Consider the following 21,167-nt stretch of genomic DNA (forward strand, 5'->3'; position numbering starts at 1 on the left):
GTGTTAAAACGCCACCTAGTGGCGCGTTTGGACAAGCGTTTCAGAGTAGCGCGACAGAAGACACCTTTGTGGTCTGACAGAGCAATGGGAAGCAACATAGTTGCATCAATCCTCTGAAAAAGACGGGGGGATGAAAAAAGAAAATCTATTCTAGAAAATGATTTGTGCCTATGAGAGAAGAAAGAATAATCTTTAAGGGTCGGATTCATTGATCGCCAAACATCTACAAGACCTAGGCTCTGTGCCCAAGATCGTAGAGCAGCAGTGGCCAACTCTTGATCCCTTGAGGCTCTTGGATGGGAGCGATCCAGAGCAACATCCCACACAGCATTCATGTCAGCACCGACTACTATTGAATACTATTGTCAGTTCTAGCATATGACGCGTTGAACTATCATAAAAATCTTTCTCGTGTTTGTTCGAATCATAAACCGAGACAAAAGCGACTTTCAGTCCATAAAGCTCTGCTTTGACAATTGCCATTCTGCCTACAGTGTCTGCCCTGACGTCCAGCACCTTAATCGGAAGATTACGTCTAGCTACTACTGCCACTCCCCTAGTTTTCGCATTGACTGATGAAGACGCAATGACATGGTAGAATTTATTTGCCAGGCGCTTAGAATCATGGCTTAACAAATGTGTTTCCTGTAGAAGGGCGATGTCAATTTTCCTACGGCGGAGCAGTGACAACACACTAGCCCGCTTATGCGGTGCATTTAAACCGCCAGCATTCCATACTAAAACAGACAGTTCACCCATTATCGTAAAATCTCATGACAAAACAGGGAAATGGAAAACATTGGCAGCAACCGAAGACAACAATCCCGTGGAAAACTCACCATGGTAGTTAAAGATCCCATGGCAATTTTTGCAAAGTGTAGGTGGTTCCCTGATTTGCTTTATGTACACATACATAAAGACACACACACATTACACATGCACACACATACATGCACACACACGATACGCACAAACACGCACATGCACACAAACACATATACACACACACACACACACCCATACAAACACACCTACATACACAAATACACGCACACAAAAAAACACACACAAAACACATATACACAAAAACAACCACTCACTCTGCACACACTCAATTACAAACACACAAAAAAGGAACAAAGTAGGAAATGAACACATGAATTTGACAAGCGTGACTTATTTTTGTGGAAAAAATGTGCTGGACTGGGTGGCGGTCATATTTTGTACCGCTCTGCGGTACATTTAGTTCTTCTTTTTGTAACGCGTTTAATGCAGCTTTAACCGCTTAACTTCATTCAAACTGCGTTGCGTAGGTCTTACTTAGGACATGTGTGCTTTGTATTTTTCCTCTTTGTAACTTTTATACTTTTTAAACTATTAATTAAAAATGATTAACAACCTAACAACCACCATAGCAGCCAACATGATTACCCTAGCAACCAGCATAGCAACCACTTTATTTAGCATAGCAACAACCATATCTACCATAGCAAAACCACAGTAAAAGTAGATGTAAAATACATGCCAATCGTCCTCTGTACCTACCCGCTGCAGTAGACCATAGGATGTGAGGATGCGCTCCACAACACAGCTGTAAATGAAAGCAAGGACTGAGGTGTCAAGGCCAACATGCTTCCAGGTCTGCACTAGGTATGACGCTGGGGTGCCATTCTGCCGCTGTCACACCGGGGGCAGGCCGGTTTCCATCGCTCCCGAGTGGAGCGATTCACAGTGGCGGGATGCTGCCATCAGCCCAGATCTCCTTTTCCTGTGGCCGAGGGCGGGCTTCTTCATTGCAGGTTGGCTCCGTCTGCTGGGCCCAGCAGGTGGCCATGGGCGAGCGCGCTGTCAGAGAACCGTCTTGGAAGGAGACTCATCATCGCCAGGGCTTCGGGTGCAGCCTTCTCCTCCCGTCTAGTGGGGGTCGATATCCCACTTCTGACACCAGTGTAACAAACCACAATGTTTATCGCAGAATCGATTTATTGGTTCAACACACTCAAACACATGAACACCCCATGCCGGGCCAGCTGCGGTGCTTATGCCCCAGTAATGCACATTTGCTTCAGGCTGTGCTGACAGCACACACTGGTTGACCCTGGTACCAACCACTCTAGCAAATAGCACACAGCCACCACTGTCACGACAATGCATCAACACAACCAACAATGCAGGTAATCAAATACCAACATGTATACACACATTGCACAGCATTATGGGAGTTCAGTTCTGAACCAGCTAGGCTCGGTTTGTTACAATATGTATATTTCAGATTTAGATAATGATAATAATAGAAAAATATAGCCTATAATGGATCATGTAAATCCCAGACTGAAATTACCAATGCAATTTTCTAAATAATAAATCGCCCGTTGACTATAGCTGAGATTGGGGCAGTGAAAATTCAACCAAAATCCAAAATCACCAGAATCCTCCTCGAATTAATGTGCACTGACATTTTGTACGCATTATGTACTACACTTGTTTTGAGATCAGGCTGACTTGCTATGTTGCTTGATTTTCTGTAATAAATGCAACCTGTAGCCTAGGCTACTTCAGCAAACCCAGACCGGTTCTGGCATCAGTTTCGCTTTTAAAACTCAACAGTGTAGCGTGAGGGAGAGTGCCTGTTGTGGGCTATTTAATTTGCAGCGTATAGGGCATGACATACAAGCTCCCATTGTGAGCACACTGGACCAGCGGCATCTTTAGTAGCATTTATTATTATCCCCCCCCCCCAGCAATCAGTAGAAATAAGCATTGTTATATACAACAATTCAGCAAGATAGATTTGACCAAAGGCGAATTAAGCCCTGCGAGGACCCTGTCTTCCAGACTTTATTCAAGTCAAGTCGAGTCAGTTTTATTTTTAAAGCGCATTTAACATGCACAGAGTGCAACCCAAAGCGCTCCACAAACAAGACACATAACAACAAGACAAAAGATGCTGGATGGAGCGGCGTAGTCGCCAGCGTGCCCATGACATCAAGACATGACAACTACATTTAAAAAAATAACAAATACAAAAAATGCAGGACGAGCGGCATAGTCGCCAGGGTACCCGTGACACCTAGACATAGCTACAAGACAGACAACAAAACAAATAAAAAGTAAAAAAAAAAGATTAATAGAATATTTAATGTTTAAAAAGGGGGAAAAGACACTTTTCCTGTCTGCTCACCCCGTGACATATGTATTGTGTGTGATGTCTGCTACTGGGACCTTAAATTTCCCCTTGGGGATCAATAAAGTATATATCTATCTATTACATGATGTGCTTACGTAATTGCAAGATCCAACTTTATAGCACCACCAGATCCAACCTGAAGACAGGAATAAAGGAGGCTAAGGCGGCCTATAGGAGAAGGATAGAGGGGCACTTCAATGCGGGGGATCCCAGACGTGTCTGGCAGGGAATCCAACATCTCACGAACTTCAAGGGCTCAAAAGACCGAAGCCCAAGTGCCAGCTGCAATCTGGTCGAGGAGCTCAATCTCTTCTTTGCACGCTTTGAGGTGAATGAAACCAGGACTGAGCCAACACCAGCAACAATATCAACACTCATGCCTACAGATGCTCAAGCTTTTTCTGTAAACACAGAGGAGGTCAGGAGAGCTTTTCGCAGTGTGAACCCCAGGAAGGCTGCCGGCCCTGACGGGATCCCAGGGAGAGTGCTGAAGGACTGTGCCAACCAGCTGGCTGAGGTTTTCACCCACATCTTCAACCTCTCTCTGTCTACCTGCTCCATCCCCAAGTGCCTCAAATCTGCCACCATTGTGCCGATCCCGAAAAAGCCAGGGGCGACTAGCCTCAATGGCTACTGACCAGTGGCGTTACCTCTACCATCATGAAATGCTTTGAAAGACTACTGCTACACCACATAAAAGATTCCCTCCCCCCCATACTGGATCAGCACCAGTTTGCCTACAAGGCCGCGGATGCTATAAACACAGACCTGCACAGTGTGCTAACTCGCCTTGAACATTCTGGCACCTACGCAAAGCTGTTGTTTGTTGACTTCAGTTCTGCATTCAACTGCATTATCCCTGCAAGACTGGTGTCCAAGCTACATGGCCTTGGCATCAATACCGGCATCTGCAGTTGGATTTAGAACTTTTTAACAGATCACCCCCAGTCAGTTTGCCTGGGCTCACAACTTTCCTCCGTTCTCATACTCAGTACTGGAGCACCCCAGGGCTGTGTGTTAAGTCCCCTTCTCTACACCCTATACACTCACGACTGCACCCCAGTTCATGACCGTAACATCAAGTTTGCAGATGACACTACGGTTGTTGGACTCATTCACAACAATGAGGAGTCCGCCTACAGGGATGAAATACAAAAACTCGCCACCTGGTGCTCCATCAACAAGAGTTTTTACCCAAGTGCCATTAAACACCTGAACAATTGACGGCACTGCACCCTTTGGACTGTCTATTTTAGCTACTTATTTATTTATTACTGTGCATATATTGTCTTGCTGTCTTTTGTCTTAGGTGTAGTTCATGTTCCATGTTTCATGTGTCTTGTTATGTGTCACCACTAGGGGAAGTGCAATTGAATTTCGTTGTCACTATGTGCAATGACAATAAAGGCATTCTAAAAGGCTTCTCCAATATTTTCACAGTTAGCCTTTTAAAATTATATCAGATTAGTAAACAGAATGTGCCATTGGATCATTGGGTGAATGGTTGCTGGGCATCTGTAGACTTGGGTAGATATTGCATTAAAGATCAGCCATCTATCTATCTATCTATCTATCTATCTATCTATCTATCTATCTATCTAGCCAAAGTAGGAAACAAATGGTGAACAATAAATAATATCAATATTTTAGAGTCAAGACCTGAATTCATAAAAAAGTGAGCACAAGGCCCGAGTCAAGAATCGTTCCTTCCTCAGAACTCGGATTGCTGCTAAGAAGGTGTGGTGTACAATCATCGTGGAGAAATGGAGAGGCTTGGTAGGTATTATGAGAACCATTTTGAAAGCTGTGATGGCAAATAAAGATGATTCCCTTGATTATTTAAAAAAAAGTATGAATAATTTTGGACACACCATTTTTCATAAAAAAAAAAAAAATGTAAAAGATGAACATGCTTCTTTGTATGAGTCCATGTTTCTACCACATAATGTAATAAATAAATAAATAGTGTCAGAAGGTTAAAGAAGAATACAGAGGAAATTATTGCTTCACTTGTGATACCTACATTAAGCTTCAATTTCTTCACAGTGATGTCCATTTTGCACATTTGGTAGTGCAGTGTGTCCAGGCAGAGAGCGTACAAGAAATCTGTCACTGAACACCAGTAGTAAAACTGCTGTGCTCTTCACTTTTGGAATGTTGCCCTAAAATGCTGCTGCTTCACTCACTGCCAAAACAAAACTAGTGACACATGCTATGTATGCATGGTGGGCATAAATAGAATACAGTACATTAATAGGACATATTAATTACATTGGGAAACACGCTGATGGGATATGATGTCTCACAGGGGTAAATGGCAGATATTAACCATGAATGATGTCTAAATGTATGTCATTGGTAATTGAGCTAAAGTAAACACCTGATAAGTATTTTTAGATAAATTGTTATGGCTGTATTGATTAAAAACATTACAATGTGGTGGGTCCACCAGACCCTTGAACAAGGGCTGAGTAACAAAAACATTAGCACCTTACAAGGGTTAAATTAAAAAATATATTAAAACCCCATGATATCCAAGTTAAGTAACTAATCTGATCCTTCATTACAAAATGACTATGTTAAAACAAACAGCCTGAATGAGATGTTTGATTGACATAATCATGTTTGATCTACGTTTCTAAAAAAGTAGCAAAACAACCAGACTCACAAAGTTAGCCAAACATGATTGGGGTCACCAACGTTTTGTTACAGGGAATAGGGAAACCTGCCAAAAAAGGTTGGGAACCCCTGACATAGACAAACAGACTCATGGGGCAGACAATACACTTTAATTATGATATATGATAACAATTGCATTTGATACTATGTTCATAGTGAAAACATATTCATAGACAACATTACTCAATGTGCCAATTCATTTAACTTCTTTTTGCAGTTTTGTTTTCTGCTCAGTTAAAAATAGTCACAGGTTTGACCATAATGAGCATCTCCAGATATCAAATCCTAATGTATCTCCAGATGTCAAATCGTAATGTATCCCATAAATTAATCAGTTGAAATACACAAAAAACAATTCCACAAAGTGATTAATAAAAAACAACATATTTTAATTATGGCCCCTTAATTTGAGGTAAACCATCTAGTCTGCTGTTGTACAGTATGTCTCAGTGAGGTTGAGGTGATGTTTAAATAGATTCAAACACACCTTGCCTTATTAGAGCTCTGCTTAGTTGACAGAATACGGCCAATATAAGGACCTGCAGGGAGGGCTGCAAAAGGTGGGGGTCCAGTGCACAGTAAGTCTTTCCTTGCTTTCACAGACAGGCAGATAGGAGGTGGCTCCTATTAGAGAATGTGTTATGACAAACTGCATCTCTAAAGCATGTAATTAATAAACTTAAGATTACTACATTAAATGTATTGATACACTAAAATACTTGTCTTTCTATGTTTTTATCATTTTTAGATACTCATAACAACTGTGGAAATTTCATCTTCTTTTGGGAGGAAAAGGTAAGGCACATCTGATTTACAGTACATCTGATTTATCTGAACAGCTAAATGATTAAAACAAGATACTTGCATTCTAGTAAAGTAAATCTTTTGAGGGCATTTACTGATTATTGCTACAACACAGGTCTTATTTGTATAGAAATATTCAAGCTATGCAGATTGTGTCCAATATGCCTACACCATTAATTACCCAATGTCACTGGTTATAATTCTAAGGACTTCACAGGTCTTAAATGGAAGCTTAAACATCCCCACCCTCCACCATAAGGCGGGGATCACATCAGCCAGTGGCAAGCGGCAGCGGCAAACGTAACGCAACGCTCAAGACCATAATAAGTTTTAAGTATAAGTATAAGTATATATACTTTTTTGATCCCGTGAGGGAAATTTGGTCTCTGCATTTAACCCAATCGGTGAATTAGTGAAACACAAACAGCACACAGTGAGGTGAAGGACACACTAATCCCGGCGCAGTGAGCTGCCTGCTAAAATGGTGGCACTCGGGGAGCAGTGAGGGGTTAGGTGCCTTGCTCAAGGGCACTTCAGCCGCAGCCCACTGGTCGGGGCTCGAACCGGCAACCCTCCGGTTACAAGTCCAGAGTGCTAACCAGTGGGCCACGGCTGCCCCCTGTTTTAACTTGTTCCTATGCAACACAAACGGTTTGTCAATTGAATACGCTCGTGTTGCGCTTTGAAAGTTGAACCAAGTTCAACGCTCAGCTAGTTCAGCGCTATCGTTACGCCAGCTTTGCCACCGTTCCGCTGCCGAAACATAGAGAACAAAAAGAAACCTGCCGCTTGCCACTGGTTAATGTGATCCCCGCCTAATTCATTGATATCTGGATATGTTTGTATATTCAATGTGTATGATGGGGATGAGATTACATTTCAGGACAATGATGCAGTACATAAATTGGTTCCATTATTATTATCAAAATACTGTGTTGTATTTTACTTTTTAATGCATTGCGCAGTTTGTGTCCCCTTTTGATAAGATCCCTACATGTCCCCTAATGACCACTTTATTTACAGTACCGTATCTGTACATGTCTGATTGTGCAAAGCATTTTATGTTGAAACTGTCTGCTCTTCATGTTTATGATTAATGCAGTAACCAGCAACCATGGGGGACGGTGATATGGCCACGTATGGCAAAGCTGCCATCTACCTTCGTAAGCCCGAGAGGGAGAGACTTGAGGCCCAAACCAGGCCCTTTGATGCAAAGACTGCTTGCTTTGTGGTTGATAAAGAGGAGTTGTACGTCAAGGGTACAATTAAAAAGAAGGAAGGCGGCAAAGTCGTTGTTGAAACGGTTGAAACCAAGGAGGTACTTTAAGCAAGGCTGTTGAAATTGCTCTGATGTAAAAATGTCATTTTCAAAGAAAGTTTCTTGAATACATCTCTTTGATAAAGCTGTTTTCTACATTGGTTTTAGGAAAAGACAGTGAAGGATGACGAAGTCTTCCCCTTGAATCCTCCCAAATATGACAAAATTGAGGACATGGCCATGATGACCCACCTCAATGAAGCGTCTGTCCTGTATAACCTCAAAGAGCGTTATGCAGCATGGATGATCTACGTAAGCCTTACACTTTTAAATAAATTAAGAAAATAAAATGAATTTAAAAAGCTAAAAAACTCTTTTATTCATTTCTTCATTCTAGACCTACTCTGGACTTTTCTGTGTCACTGTGAACCCCTACAAGTGGCTCCCAGTATACGACCAAGAAGTGGTGGATGCCTACAGAGGCAAGAAGCGTGTGGAGGCCCCGCCCCACATCTTCTCTGTCTCTGACAATGCATTTCAGTTCATGCTCCAAGGTATGCTTTCAGTTTTAAATCCATCACTAAATAATACATTATATATTTGATTCATTTATGAAAAATGAACCATTCATGTCAATCTCTATTTTTCCCCACAGACAGAGAGAATCAGTCTGTCCTGATCACGTAAGTGTCCATGCATCCCTTAAAACTTTTTACATTATTAAAAGGCTAAACCTTTACATCATCTTCTATGTACTGTGTACTGGTACACTTTGTAATTATGATATAAAAAATTGCAATATCTTCTGTTTAATACAGCGGAGAATCTGGTGCTGGCAAGACTGTAAACACCAAGCGTGTCATCCAGTACTTTGCAACAATTGCAGTGGCTGGTGGGAAGAAAGATGCATCATCCGGCAGCAGCGGAAAAATTAAGGTACAGGACCACTTGCATATTAATAGGCTAATATTCACATAGCAACACAGACATTAACTTCAATGACGATATATGTATTGACTTGCAGGGCTCTCTTGAAGACCAGATTATTGCCGCCAACCCATTGCTGGAGTCTTATGGTAATGCCAAGACAGTGAGGAATGACAACTCTTCACGTTTTGTAAGTTTAGTTTATCATCTAATCTCTTACATGTTTTTTGTTGTTTTGTTTTTAGATAGAATCAACTTTTTAGGGTTTTTGTTTTAACTCAAACTTATCATGCACTTTGTTTTATATCTATTAATATATCTTTTTCAAAACATCCTCCAATGTCTACTTAAACCTCTACACTATCATCTTTTGCTTTTTTTTATTAGTAAAGGCAGTATTTATTGTTACTCTTAGGTCTATTACTGAATATTTATTGAATACTTGAGTATTTTCCTCATGTGTAACCTGCTTTGGTTAAAAGCATGAGCTAAATGAATACATGTTATGTCAAAATGTAATCTCAAACAGGGAAAATTCATCAGAATTCACTTTGCCACATCTGGAAAACTGGCTAGTGCTGATATTGAGACTTGTAAGTATAATTGTTCCAAGTAGAAATGTTCTTTTATTGCCTTAAATGTATCAATTGACAATACATCCTTCCCTGCGTAAAAAGACCTGCTGGAGAAGTCTAGAGTGACATTCCAGCTTCCTGATGAGAGAGGCTACCACATCTTCTTCCAGATGATGACCAACCACAAGCCTGAAATTATAGGTACGGTTTTTGGTTTTCACCAAACGTTCAATCAATAAATGTAATTCTGAATTTGTAAATTATTTTTTTTAATCCCGACAGAAATGTCCCTCATCACATCCAACCCCTATGACTTCCCAATGTGCAGTCAGGGTCAGATCACTGTGGCGAGCATTGATGACAAAGAGGAGTTGGATGCCACAGATGTAAGTCTTCAAATAATGGGTTTTCCCCTCTTCAGTTTCTTGAAGATAGTTTTAAAATAATCAAACAATTTATCATTCTAGGATGCCATTGACATCCTGGGTTTCAATGCAGAGGAGAAAGTCACCATTTACAAGCTGACTGGTGCTGTGCTTCATCATGGCAACATGAAATTCAAGCAGAAGCAGCGAGAAGAGCAGGCTGAGCCTGATGGCACTGAGAGTAGGTTACAACACTCTACTAAATCAGTCAGTTCTAGTAATAACTACAAGGTACTTGAGTATAAGTTTAAGTTATTTTTTTATATTAAATTAAAGTTATGGAGTGTCTATTTACACCCCTGGTACGAATAGCCTTGGCCACACAGCTGAGCTATTCACACCGGTGACATAACAACAAAAAGACATTGCTCACGTGCACAAAAAACATGGCGGACATTCTTTTGCAGAAAGTGAAGAATTCTGAAAGGTTTCGGCACTAATATCTGTTCAGATTAAGTTTAAGATTGCATTAAGTTTAAGATTGCAAAAAGTTGTGTTTTATTTTCATACTCTTGTCACATACAACCGTCAGTTTGTTAGTTAACAGAAATCTTGTGAATATGACGTTCAGGCCTATAAACTATAAGTTTACCCGCAATCACCATTTACATGTTGAAAAGGATAGTGCAGTGGTCACAGATGTGGGCTAACATGTGGGAGACCAGGGTTTGTTTCCCGTGTGATGCATTTTGGCAGAGTGAGTGTGCATGTGTATCAACGTCTCAGGAGAGAAGGCGCGCAATTTGAACAAGAAATCGGTTCTCAAACGGAAGTTTTGATTGCAATAATTAGCTAGTTCATGCACCAGGGTGTAAATAGCATACAGTACTATATACACCAGGGTATGAATAGCATCCACTTCTAACAATACAAACAGCATGCCTTATTCAGAGTGTCTAATACACAGCTGAGCTATTCACACCCTGTTACGTAACAACAAAAAAAACATGTTGCTTGTTTTTTTATTATTATTATTACATTGTGTGATCAATATGCCAGAATAAATCACAGGGGTGCAAATATCTAGGGAGAGGAGACTGAGGTGGACAAACTTGTTTCATATGTTGTCCCAAATTTGTTTGGAGTGTGGAGTATGAAATTGGTCGCTATACATTTCACCAAAATGCTTCACTGTTGCACATTTTTTAGCTGCTGACAAAATCTGTTACCTCTTGGGCCTGAACTCCGCTGACATGCTGAAGGCTTTATGCTACCCAAGAGTGAAAGTCGGAAATGAGTATGTCACCAAGGGTCAGACTGTGCCACAGGTATTATTTTAGTCACTAAAAAGTTTACTTAAGATCACAATCCACATTGCAGTATTTGGACAGAATTACTAGTAGTAAAATGACCTGCTTTTGTCCTTATAAGCATTTTACTTTTTGGTCTCTGAGCATAGGATGACCCCTGCTATATTCTGTTTCAGGTCAACAACTCAGTTTCGGCCTTGTCCAAGTCCATCTATGAGAGGATGTTCTTGTGGATGGTCATTCGTATAAACCAGATGTTGGACACTAAACAGCCAAGGCAGTTCTATATCGGTGTGCTGGATATTGCTGGCTTTGAGATTTTTGATGTAAGCATACGTTAACACCATTTTTCACTCACACCACAATGTAGTATAATCTCAGTAGGGAACATTAATATTACAAACTGTTTTTCAATCACAGTACAACAGCATGGAACAGCTATGCATCAACTTCACCAATGAGAAACTGCAACAGTTCTTCAACCACACCATGTTCGTTCTGGAGCAAGAGGAGTACAAGAAAGATGGCATTGTATGGGATTTCATTGACTTCGGCATGGACTTAGCCGCTTGCATTGAGCTCATTGAGAAGGTCAGTTTTAATCAGTCAAATGAGCCAAGTGCTAGATTTGTATTGTTTTATAATAGCCACTTTTAAAACTAAGCTCATTTTTCCAACAGCCTATGGGAGTCTTTGCCATCCTTGAAGAGGAGTGCATGTTCCCCAAGGCCTCTGACACCACTTTCAAGAACAAGCTGTATGACCAGCATCTTGGCAAAAATAAGGCCTTTGAGAAGCCCAAGCCTGCCAAAGGCAAGGCTGAGGCCCACTTCTCCCTGGTGCACTATGCCGGCACTGTGGACTACAATGTTACTGGGTGGCTGGACAAGAACAAGGATCCACTGAACGATTCTGTTATACAGCTGTACCAGAAGTCGGGAGTTAAACTCCTGCCTGTCCTGTACCCACCTGTTGTTGAGGGTAACAAAAAGTTATATAAAGTAAATGCTAACACAGGAATAGAGCTCAACAGTCCCACCACTCCTCTGAGAGAGTTTAGTTTGCCATTCTCCAATTGACATCTGGAATAATCCATACATAAAAAGTTTTAAACCCTGACTTAGACTGACCAGCTATAATGTGGCTCATGTTGGGCAAAAAACGATCAAAAAACAAACAAAAAAAGGCAAAGGTACAAGACTCTGTACATATTTACATTTCAGAGGGAAGGAACTATCATCCCATAAGTCTTTTCGAACTGACACATTCGAACATTTGCAGCCTAACGATAGTTTAACATGCTTCTTTTGAACAGTTTTCATTGGACAGCCACACATCGGTTCTGACAGTCTTAGTATCCATCTTGATTCCAGCAAGTAACAAGCTGACATGTGGCATAAACATTTCCATGGCAATAGTGATCTCTACCAATCAAAGGCTCTGCCTTTACAGGCTTTTACATGTTAGGATTTTGGTTAGTGTAGTACTTTTCTGTTAAATGGCAAATATTCTTTTTTTCTCAAAACAAGGTTGATGCCCCATGAAATGTTAATGTCTATATGAGCATGGACAATCGCTTAGACATGTCACTGCTGGTTTTAAGTCTACCATGGACAGTTATGATTTTATGGCTTATACTCCAGTTGTCAATTGATAAGTTGTATTGAATTCTTTATTCCAGAATCAGCGGTGGGCGGGAATGTTGAGCTCTATATCCAGTCTATAAGCTTTCTGTGCATGTAAACTCAAGAGTCACATTTTTCACTTGTTTGTATGTCAACAGAGACTGGTGGCGCTAAGAAGGGTGGTAAGAAGAAGGGTGGCTCCATGCAAACAGTGTCATCACAGTTCAGGGTATGTATATTAAACAAATAACAAACACATCAATCATCCTAAAGAAAGGTGAGGGGATGTTTTAATAGCTTTGCTATCTCAACAGGAGAACTTGGGCAAACTGATGACCAACTTGAGGAGCACCCATCCTCACTTTGTGCGTTGTCTGATTCCAAATGAAATTAAGAAACCAGGTAAAGTGCGCTTGGAAGTCAATAAAGATGTGTGAATTATTTATGTAATTACATTGAGAATAGAAGATCTTATGACATGTATTTGACAGGTTATATGCAGAACTTCCTGGTCATCCACCAGCTCAGGTGCAATGGTGTGCTGGAGGGTATCAGAATCTGCAGAAAGGGTTTCCCAAGCAGAATCCTCTATGGTGACTTCAAGCAGAGGTGAACTGAGAAAGCCAATGAAGTATTACACTTATTCAATACTGCATTTATAGAGGAGAAAAGTAATGCTCTATATGGACATTTATTTATTCTGTCCAGATACAAAGTGCTAAATGCCAGTGTCATCCCCGACGGCCAGTTCATTGATAACAAGAAGGCTGCTGAGAAGCTCTTGGGATCCATTGATGTTGATCACACGCAATACATGTTTGGACACACAAAGGTAGATAGGTTTCATGCAATCTATTATCTGTATCTCATGAGTACAAACTAGAGCACAGCTTTTTCTGTGTCAGATAGATGCTTATATTTTCATTCATCCCTCAGGTGTTCTTCAAAGCTGGTCTGCTGGGTGACCTTGAGGAGATGCGAGATGAGAAACTGGCTTCCCTGGTCACAATGACTCAGGCTCTCTGCCGTGCATACCTGATGAGGAGGGAGTTTTCAAAGATGATGGAAAGGAGGTAAATTTGTATATCAGAGGAACTCAGAAGTCTAAAAGACTGCTATAGTATGAGTAGTAGGCCTATTAATTGTAAAGTGTGCCTCGTTATCCTACATGAAATGTATTTCTCAAAAATATGTCTGAGAAGATCCTATTACACTTCCTACTAGGGATGTAACGATATTGTCAATTTCACAATATCACAATAACAAAAGTGTCTCGATATCGTCATGGACATGTGACGGTATCAAACCATAGGTTTGGTATCAAGCAATAGGTCTTCTGGGAAAACTGTTTAGTTTCAGCTGCCATGGAGCAGAGTGAAGGGAAAATTAAAAATACAGAGACCATCATCCTATTCGTGCCTAATATCCTTTGCGCTTTGCTCGTCGGTTGCCTGTACAGATCTAGGCCTACAGCAAAAATGGTAGATGCCGGTGTTGGCGAGACAATGTAAAGCATGAATACAAGAGTTTCAAGTGTCAAGTGTTTCTCATGCTATTTTTTCCATCTGCGCCTACTCTGGTCTATATTTGATTAGACCTGTTATAAGAGTTGAGCTGATGACAGGATCTGTCCATTTTCATTATGTTATGAGAGTTTGAATTCACGGAGATGTTTTATGTATCAACCGAATGACTAAACTCATTTATGAATGCACCATTAGGCTACTTTCTGTCTAATGTAGTCTATTGGTGTCTTAGTTCATAGACAAACGGAGTCAGACTGAAGCATAGCCAAAAAAAGGTAGAACTCTGAAGGATATCGGTGATCTGGTAGTAAATGATCATATACGATTTTGATATGGATGCATCCCTTCTTTCTACACAATTCATGTAATTATACAGTCATTCTACAACCTATATTTAAGGATACATTTCACCACCCTTCTTGTGTAGGGAGGCTGTCTACACCATCCAGTACAATATACGCTCATTCATGAATGTCAAGACCTGGCCATGGATGAAGGTTTACTACAAGATCAAGCCTTTGCTGAAAAGTGCTGAAACTGAGAAGGAGCTGGCCGACATGAAGGAGAACTTTGGGAAACTCAAAGAGGAGTGTGCAAAGGCAACAGCCAGGAAGAAGGAGCTAGAGGAGAAGATGGTGTCTCTGGTACAAGAGAGGAATGACCTGGCGATGCAAGTGTCATCTGTAAGTGTATATTGTACCATTTCAATATTCACAATCATACCACTACCCAGTCTCAGCATTGTGTTTTCAATACAAATTATATATTGTCATGCTTCCATCTTATATTTACAATAGGGAAATGAGGGTCTCAATGATGCTGAGGAGAGGTGTGAGGGTCTTATCAAAAGTAAGATCCAGCTCGAGGCCAAGCTCAAAGAGACAACCGAGAGACTGGAGGATGAAGAGGAAATCAATGCTGAGCTGACTGCCAAGAAGAGGAAACTGGAGGATGAGTGCTCTGAGCTCAAGAAGGATATTGATGATCTGGAGCTGACCCTAGCCAAAGTGGAGAAGGAGAAACATGCCACCGAGAACAAGGTCGGGATTTATAAAGGGTTGATTAATGTAGTCTGTAGTATCTTATTTACACTGTTCACTGATGTAAAACTTTCTATGTGCAGGTCAAGAACCTAACTGAAGAGATGGCCTCACAGGATGAGTCCATTGCTAAGCTGACAAAGGAGAAGAAAGCCCTCCAAGAGGCCCACCAGCAGACTCTTGATGATCTTCAAGCAGAGGAAGACAAAGTCAACACTCTGACCAAATCAAAGACTAAGCTTGAACAGCAAGTGGATGATGTAAGTACAAAAGAATCAACATTTGACAACTTCTCACACTGAAATTTGACCATTTACCACATACTCACCTCACACTTTAAATTGACAGCTTGAGGGTTCCCTGGAGCAAGAAAAGAAGCTCCGTATGGACCTTGAGAGAACCAAGCGAAAGCTTGAGGGTGACCTGAAGCTGGCCCAGGAGACCATCATGGATCTTGAGAATGACAAGCAGCAATCAGAGGAGAAAATAAAGAAGTAAAGGCATTATTTATTATAAAATATCACTGTTCTATTCCCATGTATGCAGCCAACTTCAAAAATGATTCTTCCTTTCTTCAATCTTTTTTTAATCAGGAAGGACTTTGAAACAAGTCAACTTCTTAGTAAGATTGAAGATGAACAATCGCTTGGTGCTCAGCTACAGAAAAAGATCAAGGAGCTTCAGGTTTAATTATTCTCCACCAACTCAAACTCTGAGTGTTTTTGCAGTTTTCTGTTGTACTAACATAATATTTTTTTTTTCAATAGGCCCGCATTGAGGAACTAGAGGAAGAGATTGAGTCTGAGCGTGCAGCTCGTGCCAAGGTTGAGAAGCAGAGAGCTGATCTCTCCAGGGAACTTGAGGAGATCAGTGAAAGGCTTGAGGAGGCTGGTGGTGCCACTGCTGCTCAAATTGAGATGAACAAGAAGCGTGAGGCTGAGTTCCAGAAGCTGCGTCGTGACCTTGAAGAGTCCACCCTTCAGCACGAAGCCACTGCGTCAGCTCTCCGTAAGAAGCAGGCAGACAGTGTGGCTGAGCTGGGAGAGCAGATTGACAACCTCCAACGTGTCAAGCAGAAGCTTGAGAAGGAGAAGAGTGAATACAAGATGGAAATAGATGATCTCGCCAGCAACATGGAGGCTGTTGCTAAAGCTAAGGTTGATGAGATGTTTACCCTCATGTTATTGTTTAAACAAACCAACTTACAATAAACGTTTTTCTACTAATGGGCATTTTCATAAACAGGGAAATCTGGAGAAGATGTGCCGCACCCTCGAGGACCAACTCAGTGAAACCAAGGCTAAGAGTGATGAGGCTGCCCGTCAGGTCAATGACCTCAGTGGTCAGAGAGCAAGACTTCAGACTGAAAATGGTGAGCTTGGCCGCCAGGTTGAGGAGAAAGATGCTCTTGTGTCTCAGCTGACCAGAAGCAAGCAGGCATTCACTCAGCAAGTTGAGGAGCTGAAGAGACTGAATGAAGAGGAAGTCAAGGTACTGATACCTAAGCATGAAATGAAGAAATTGGATTACATCAGTCACATTTGGAGAAAAGCTTTCATAAACACCCTTACTTGTTAACAAACAGGCCAAGAATGCCCTGGCTCATGCTGTTCAGTCGGCTCGCCACGACTGTGACCTTCTAAGGGAGCAGTTTGAGGAGGAGCAGGAAGCAAAGGCTGAGCTTCAACGTGGCATGTCTAAGGCCAACAGCGAAGTTGCTCAGTGGAGGACCAAGTACGAAACTGATGCCATTCAGCGCACTGAGGAGCTTGAGGAGTCCAAGTATGTGCTAAAGATGCAAAAACACAGTTTTGGACATATTTTGTTCACGAAAACAATTGTTTTCTTAAAAAAAATCATCATATTTTCTGTCTGAATCTGATGTTTTTTCCTTCAGAAAAAAGCTTGCCCAGCGTCTCCAGGAGGCTGAGGAGCAAATCGAGGCAACCAACTCAAAATGTGCCTCTCTAGATAAGACCAAGCAGAGACTCCAGGGTGAGGTTGAGGACCTCATGATTGATGTGGAGAGAGCCAATGGTCTAGCTGCCAACCTTGACAAGAAGCAAAGAAACTTTGACAAGGTAATACCTCCAACACATCATTCAGATGTGGAATGTTGGCAGGGATGTAGTGAGGCTAAAGCATACATAGTATGGCAAAGTACATAGTACATAGTACATAGTTTATCCACCTCTGAAATTTCAGAAATAGAGTTTATCCACCTCTTTTTAGAGTTTATCCACCTCTCAAAAGGGTTTATTCACCAATTGCAACTTAAACATTCAAAAATCACACTTTATTATCCACATGCCCAATAGGTACGCTCATCAACACGCATTGTTATAAACATTGTACAATAACCTTCGCCATCATCAGACATGTTCTGAATACCTTTTTTTTAAATCTGACACTGCATGACGCAGTCCACCTCACCGTGATCACAGAATTCATAGTTTACCCACCTCTTATTGTACCACTACATCCCTGAATGTAAGTGAATAAGTATAGCCTCACAACAACAACACTTTCGAAAAGGTCCTGGCAGAATGGAAGCAGAAGTACGAGGAGGGTCAGGCCGAGTTGGAGGGTGCCCAGAAAGAGGCTCGTTCTCTCAGCACTGAGCTGTTCAAGATGAAGAACTCCTATGAGGAGTCGCTTGACCATCTTGAGACCCTGAAGAGGGAGAGCAAGAATTTGCAACGTGAGTCAAAAACAACCCAATACATATCCCACTCAAAAAATATTTTTTAAACTTTCAGACTATGTTTGCTGTAATATAACTGCATATTTGCAGAAGAGATTTCGGATCTGACTGAGCAGCTTGGTGAAACTGGAAAGAGCATCCATGAGCTTGAGAAGTCCAAGAAGACTGTAGAGACTGAAAAGACTGAGATCCAGACAGCCCTGGAAGAGGCTGAGGTAAAAAATCAGGAGGGCTTTCCTACACAGTGAGAAACGGAAATTATGATGCTGTTTATATTTAAACATTCTTGATTTTTTTGTTTAGGGAACTCTTGAGCATGAGGAGTCCAAGATTCTTCGTGTCCAACTTGAACTCAACCAGATCAAGGGTGAGGTTGACAGGAAGCTTGCAGAGAAGGATGAGGAGATGGAGCAGATCAAGAGGAATGCCCAGAGGATAGCCGACTCCATGCAGAGCACTCTGGACTCTGAGGTCAGGAGCAGAAATGATGCCCTGAGAATCAAGAAGAAGATGGAGGGAGACCTCAATGAAATGGAGATTCAGTTGAGCCATGCTAACCGCCAGGCTGCTGAGTCCCAGAAACAACTGAGAAATGTGCAAGGTCAACTCAAGGTCAGTTATGCAATAAAACAGCACAAGGATCCTATCTTACCATAATTACTATTTGTTTAATAGTTCAACAATGTCCATAAATCAATATTACTGTACATTGATACTGTATATGATTTTGTCTGAACTCTCTCTTGGTAGTATAGCACATCTTTTGTCATTCCATATTTTTTTTTATTAGGATGCCCAACTGCACCTTGATGATGCTGTCAGAGGACAAGAAGACGGGAAGGAGCAGGTTGCCATGGTTGAGCGCAGGAACACCCTGATGTTGGCTGAGATTGAGGAGCTCAGAGTTGCTCTGGAGCAGACAGAGAGAGGCCGCAAAGTGGCTGAACAGGAGCTGGTTGATGCCAGTGAGCGTGTTGGCCTCCTGCACTCTCAGGTGGGGATATATTTTTCTTACCAAAAACAAAATATTAATCAATTGTAACCGCAGTTCTTTCAAAATATTTTTCACCATATAACTTATTTTAAATTATTTCTGAACGTTAGAACACAAGTCTGATTAACACCAAGAAGAAGCTTGAGGCAGACTTGGTTCAGATCCAAGGTGAGGTTGATGACATCGTCCAGGAGGCTAGGAATGCTGAGGACAAGGCCAAGAAAGCCATCACTGATGTAAGCAATGTTTTGCTTTGAACTAGTACTGTATATTATGAGCTAAATACTGTATTTAGCTTGTGTGATTTAAAACACAATTTCCCATTATTCAGGCTGCCATGATGGCAGAGGAGCTGAAGAAGGAGCAGGACACCAGTTCTCATCTGGAGAGGATGAAGAAGAACCTGGAGGTCACTGTGAAGGATCTGCAGCACCGCCTGGATGAGGCTGAGAATCTGGCCATGAAGGGTGGCAAGAAACAACTCCAGAAACTGGAGTCCAGGGTATGTGATTAAATTTGTGTGAGATATTCAGAATGTAATAAATAAAATGAAGACTTTTGAAATGAAAATCTTGCTTATGTAAAGGTTCGTGAGCTGGAAAGTGAGGTTGAGAATGAACAACGACGTGGTGTTGATGCTGTCAAGGGAGTCCGCAAATATGAGAGGAGAGTGAAGGAGCTCACCTACCAGGTACAAAGTTTCTTTAACCACTATTGAACAGCATTTATCTTGTGGAGGACAATGATTGACAGATTGTTTTTCTTTTTAGACTGAGGAGGACAAGAAAAACGTCAACAGACTGCAAGACCTGGTTGACAAGCTGCAGCTGAAGGTCAAAGCCTACAAGAGGCAGGCTGAGGAAGCTGTAAGTTGTTTCTTGTGTTGCCTATATTGTCAAACGTATTGCCTTTCATATTAATAAAAATGATAGTCTAATTTGAAAACACTGTCCCAAAAATAATAAAAGATAAACAACTTTTCGGTTCCTCCAAACACCATCATCAGTTGTAATTTATGCAACAGGATGAACACCAAAACATTTTGTATCTCTTAGTCCTTTCACTCCAGTGTTTTCAAAGTGAACTTTTTTAAATAACTACTATCACCTGGACCTTAAATGAATCTTCATAGACACAAATAGAAGCCTCTGCACTCAAACATATATTCTCATTATTAGGAGGAGCAATCCAACTCCCACCTGTCTAAGTTCAGGAAGGTTCAGCATGAGCTGGAGGAGGCTGAGGAGCGTGCTGACATTGCTGAATCCCAGGTCAACAAGATGAGAGCAAAGAGCCGTGATTCTGGAAAGGTAAATCTAATTTGCCATATTTTAACATATTATAAGCCATCATATGTTCATACTCAATTTAATTTCATTCTTCAATTTCTCTTTCTCAGGGCAAGGAGGCTGCAGAGTAAATCCTGTGAAATCTTCTGACCAGTCACTCATTTGGATTAATATCCTGATTACTGTGGCCATTCTGTCACTCCTATATAATAAAAGTCTCTTCAAAATATGAGTATATTGTTTTTATTCAGAATCAGAATGAATTGTAATGACAATTTGTAACATGTTTCGACTTCAATATTTGCATTTAAAATCATTTTAAGATGTCCTGGTCTGTTGGTTAAAACAGACTTGTATGCCAATAATGAACACTGTGGTAACACTTTCTATGAAGGTCACTGTTATAATGAGTTATGCATACATTCATAACACCTTATAATGTGATGACAAGTAATTATAATAATAAATATAACCGCGAGCGGTGATTAACGGGGTCCGACCAAAATGAACATGAGGTAGCATACCTTTTTAGTTTACATATGTTTTGATTGTTTGGGCCCAATTGTTCAAAAGAAACATGAAATAAACATCGGGTTTCAGTTATCGGATTTCGGCTATCGGATTGGATCAAATCTTGAAAATGGGTTGTTCAAAGGGAAACAAGGATCCTGAAATTGTATTAGATCACATAATCTATTCTTGGTTTTGATCTGGATAAAACCTTCACTTTGGGTTGTGCAAAACTTTTAAGTTGGATTGGAATAAATTTGATCCATAAAATTAGGATTTCCCTGTGCTGTAACGTTATAGTGTGCTAACCTCCACAACCCAACAGTATTGTAACAGTACTCTATTCTAGTGTGCTAATCTCCACAACCCAATAG

At 41.0% G+C, this 21,167-nt stretch overlaps 2 protein-coding genes across 2 annotated transcripts in view; both read left to right on the forward strand.

The window, feature by feature from the left end:
• Nucleotides 1–21,167, forward strand: part of LOC121694933 (alpha-1-inhibitor 3-like) — a 133,001-nt gene that overhangs the window by 76,850 nt on the left and 34,984 nt on the right. The window lies entirely within an intron of this gene.
• Nucleotides 7,773–20,478, forward strand: LOC121694831 (myosin heavy chain, fast skeletal muscle-like). Its single transcript, XM_042075209.1, has 38 exons — nucleotides 7,773–7,988; nucleotides 8,097–8,240; nucleotides 8,326–8,482; nucleotides 8,584–8,611; nucleotides 8,747–8,864; nucleotides 8,953–9,045; nucleotides 9,385–9,448; nucleotides 9,533–9,631; nucleotides 9,713–9,816; nucleotides 9,898–10,036; nucleotides 11,005–11,123; nucleotides 11,282–11,431; nucleotides 11,526–11,696; nucleotides 11,786–12,086; nucleotides 12,889–12,959; nucleotides 13,045–13,132; nucleotides 13,222–13,339; nucleotides 13,439–13,562; nucleotides 13,667–13,803; nucleotides 14,684–14,939; nucleotides 15,054–15,296; nucleotides 15,380–15,556; nucleotides 15,645–15,790; nucleotides 15,890–15,980; nucleotides 16,064–16,453; nucleotides 16,542–16,787; nucleotides 16,882–17,078; nucleotides 17,194–17,377; nucleotides 17,832–17,997; nucleotides 18,091–18,215; nucleotides 18,304–18,612; nucleotides 18,791–18,994; nucleotides 19,105–19,230; nucleotides 19,326–19,496; nucleotides 19,581–19,685; nucleotides 19,765–19,860; nucleotides 20,173–20,304; nucleotides 20,394–20,478. Exons 1-38 carry the CDS (start codon nucleotides 7,785–7,787, stop codon nucleotides 20,412–20,414), a joined length of 5,814 nt encoding a protein of 1,937 aa, XP_041931143.1. The 5' UTR covers nucleotides 7,773–7,784; the 3' UTR covers nucleotides 20,415–20,478.

The sequence above is a fragment of the Alosa sapidissima genome, chromosome 20 (assembly GCF_018492685.1).
Source record: "Alosa sapidissima isolate fAloSap1 chromosome 20, fAloSap1.pri, whole genome shotgun sequence".
In the NCBI taxonomy this organism is placed as follows: Eukaryota; Metazoa; Chordata; class Actinopteri; order Clupeiformes; family Clupeidae; genus Alosa; species Alosa sapidissima.

Bases quoted from the DNA above. Each gene is read 5' to 3' on its own strand.
- LOC121694831 (XM_042075209.1), top strand. From the start codon at position 7,785: ATGGGGGACGGTGATATGGCCACGTATGGCAAAGCTGCCATCTACCTT. The intron at 13,340-13,438 runs GTGAACTGAGAA...TATTCTGTCCAG, and splicing joins TATGGTGACTTCAAGCAGAG to ATACAAAGTGCTAAATGCCA. The intron at 15,791-15,889 runs GTAAAGGCATTA...TTTTTTAATCAG, and splicing joins TCAGAGGAGAAAATAAAGAA to GAAGGACTTTGAAACAAGTC.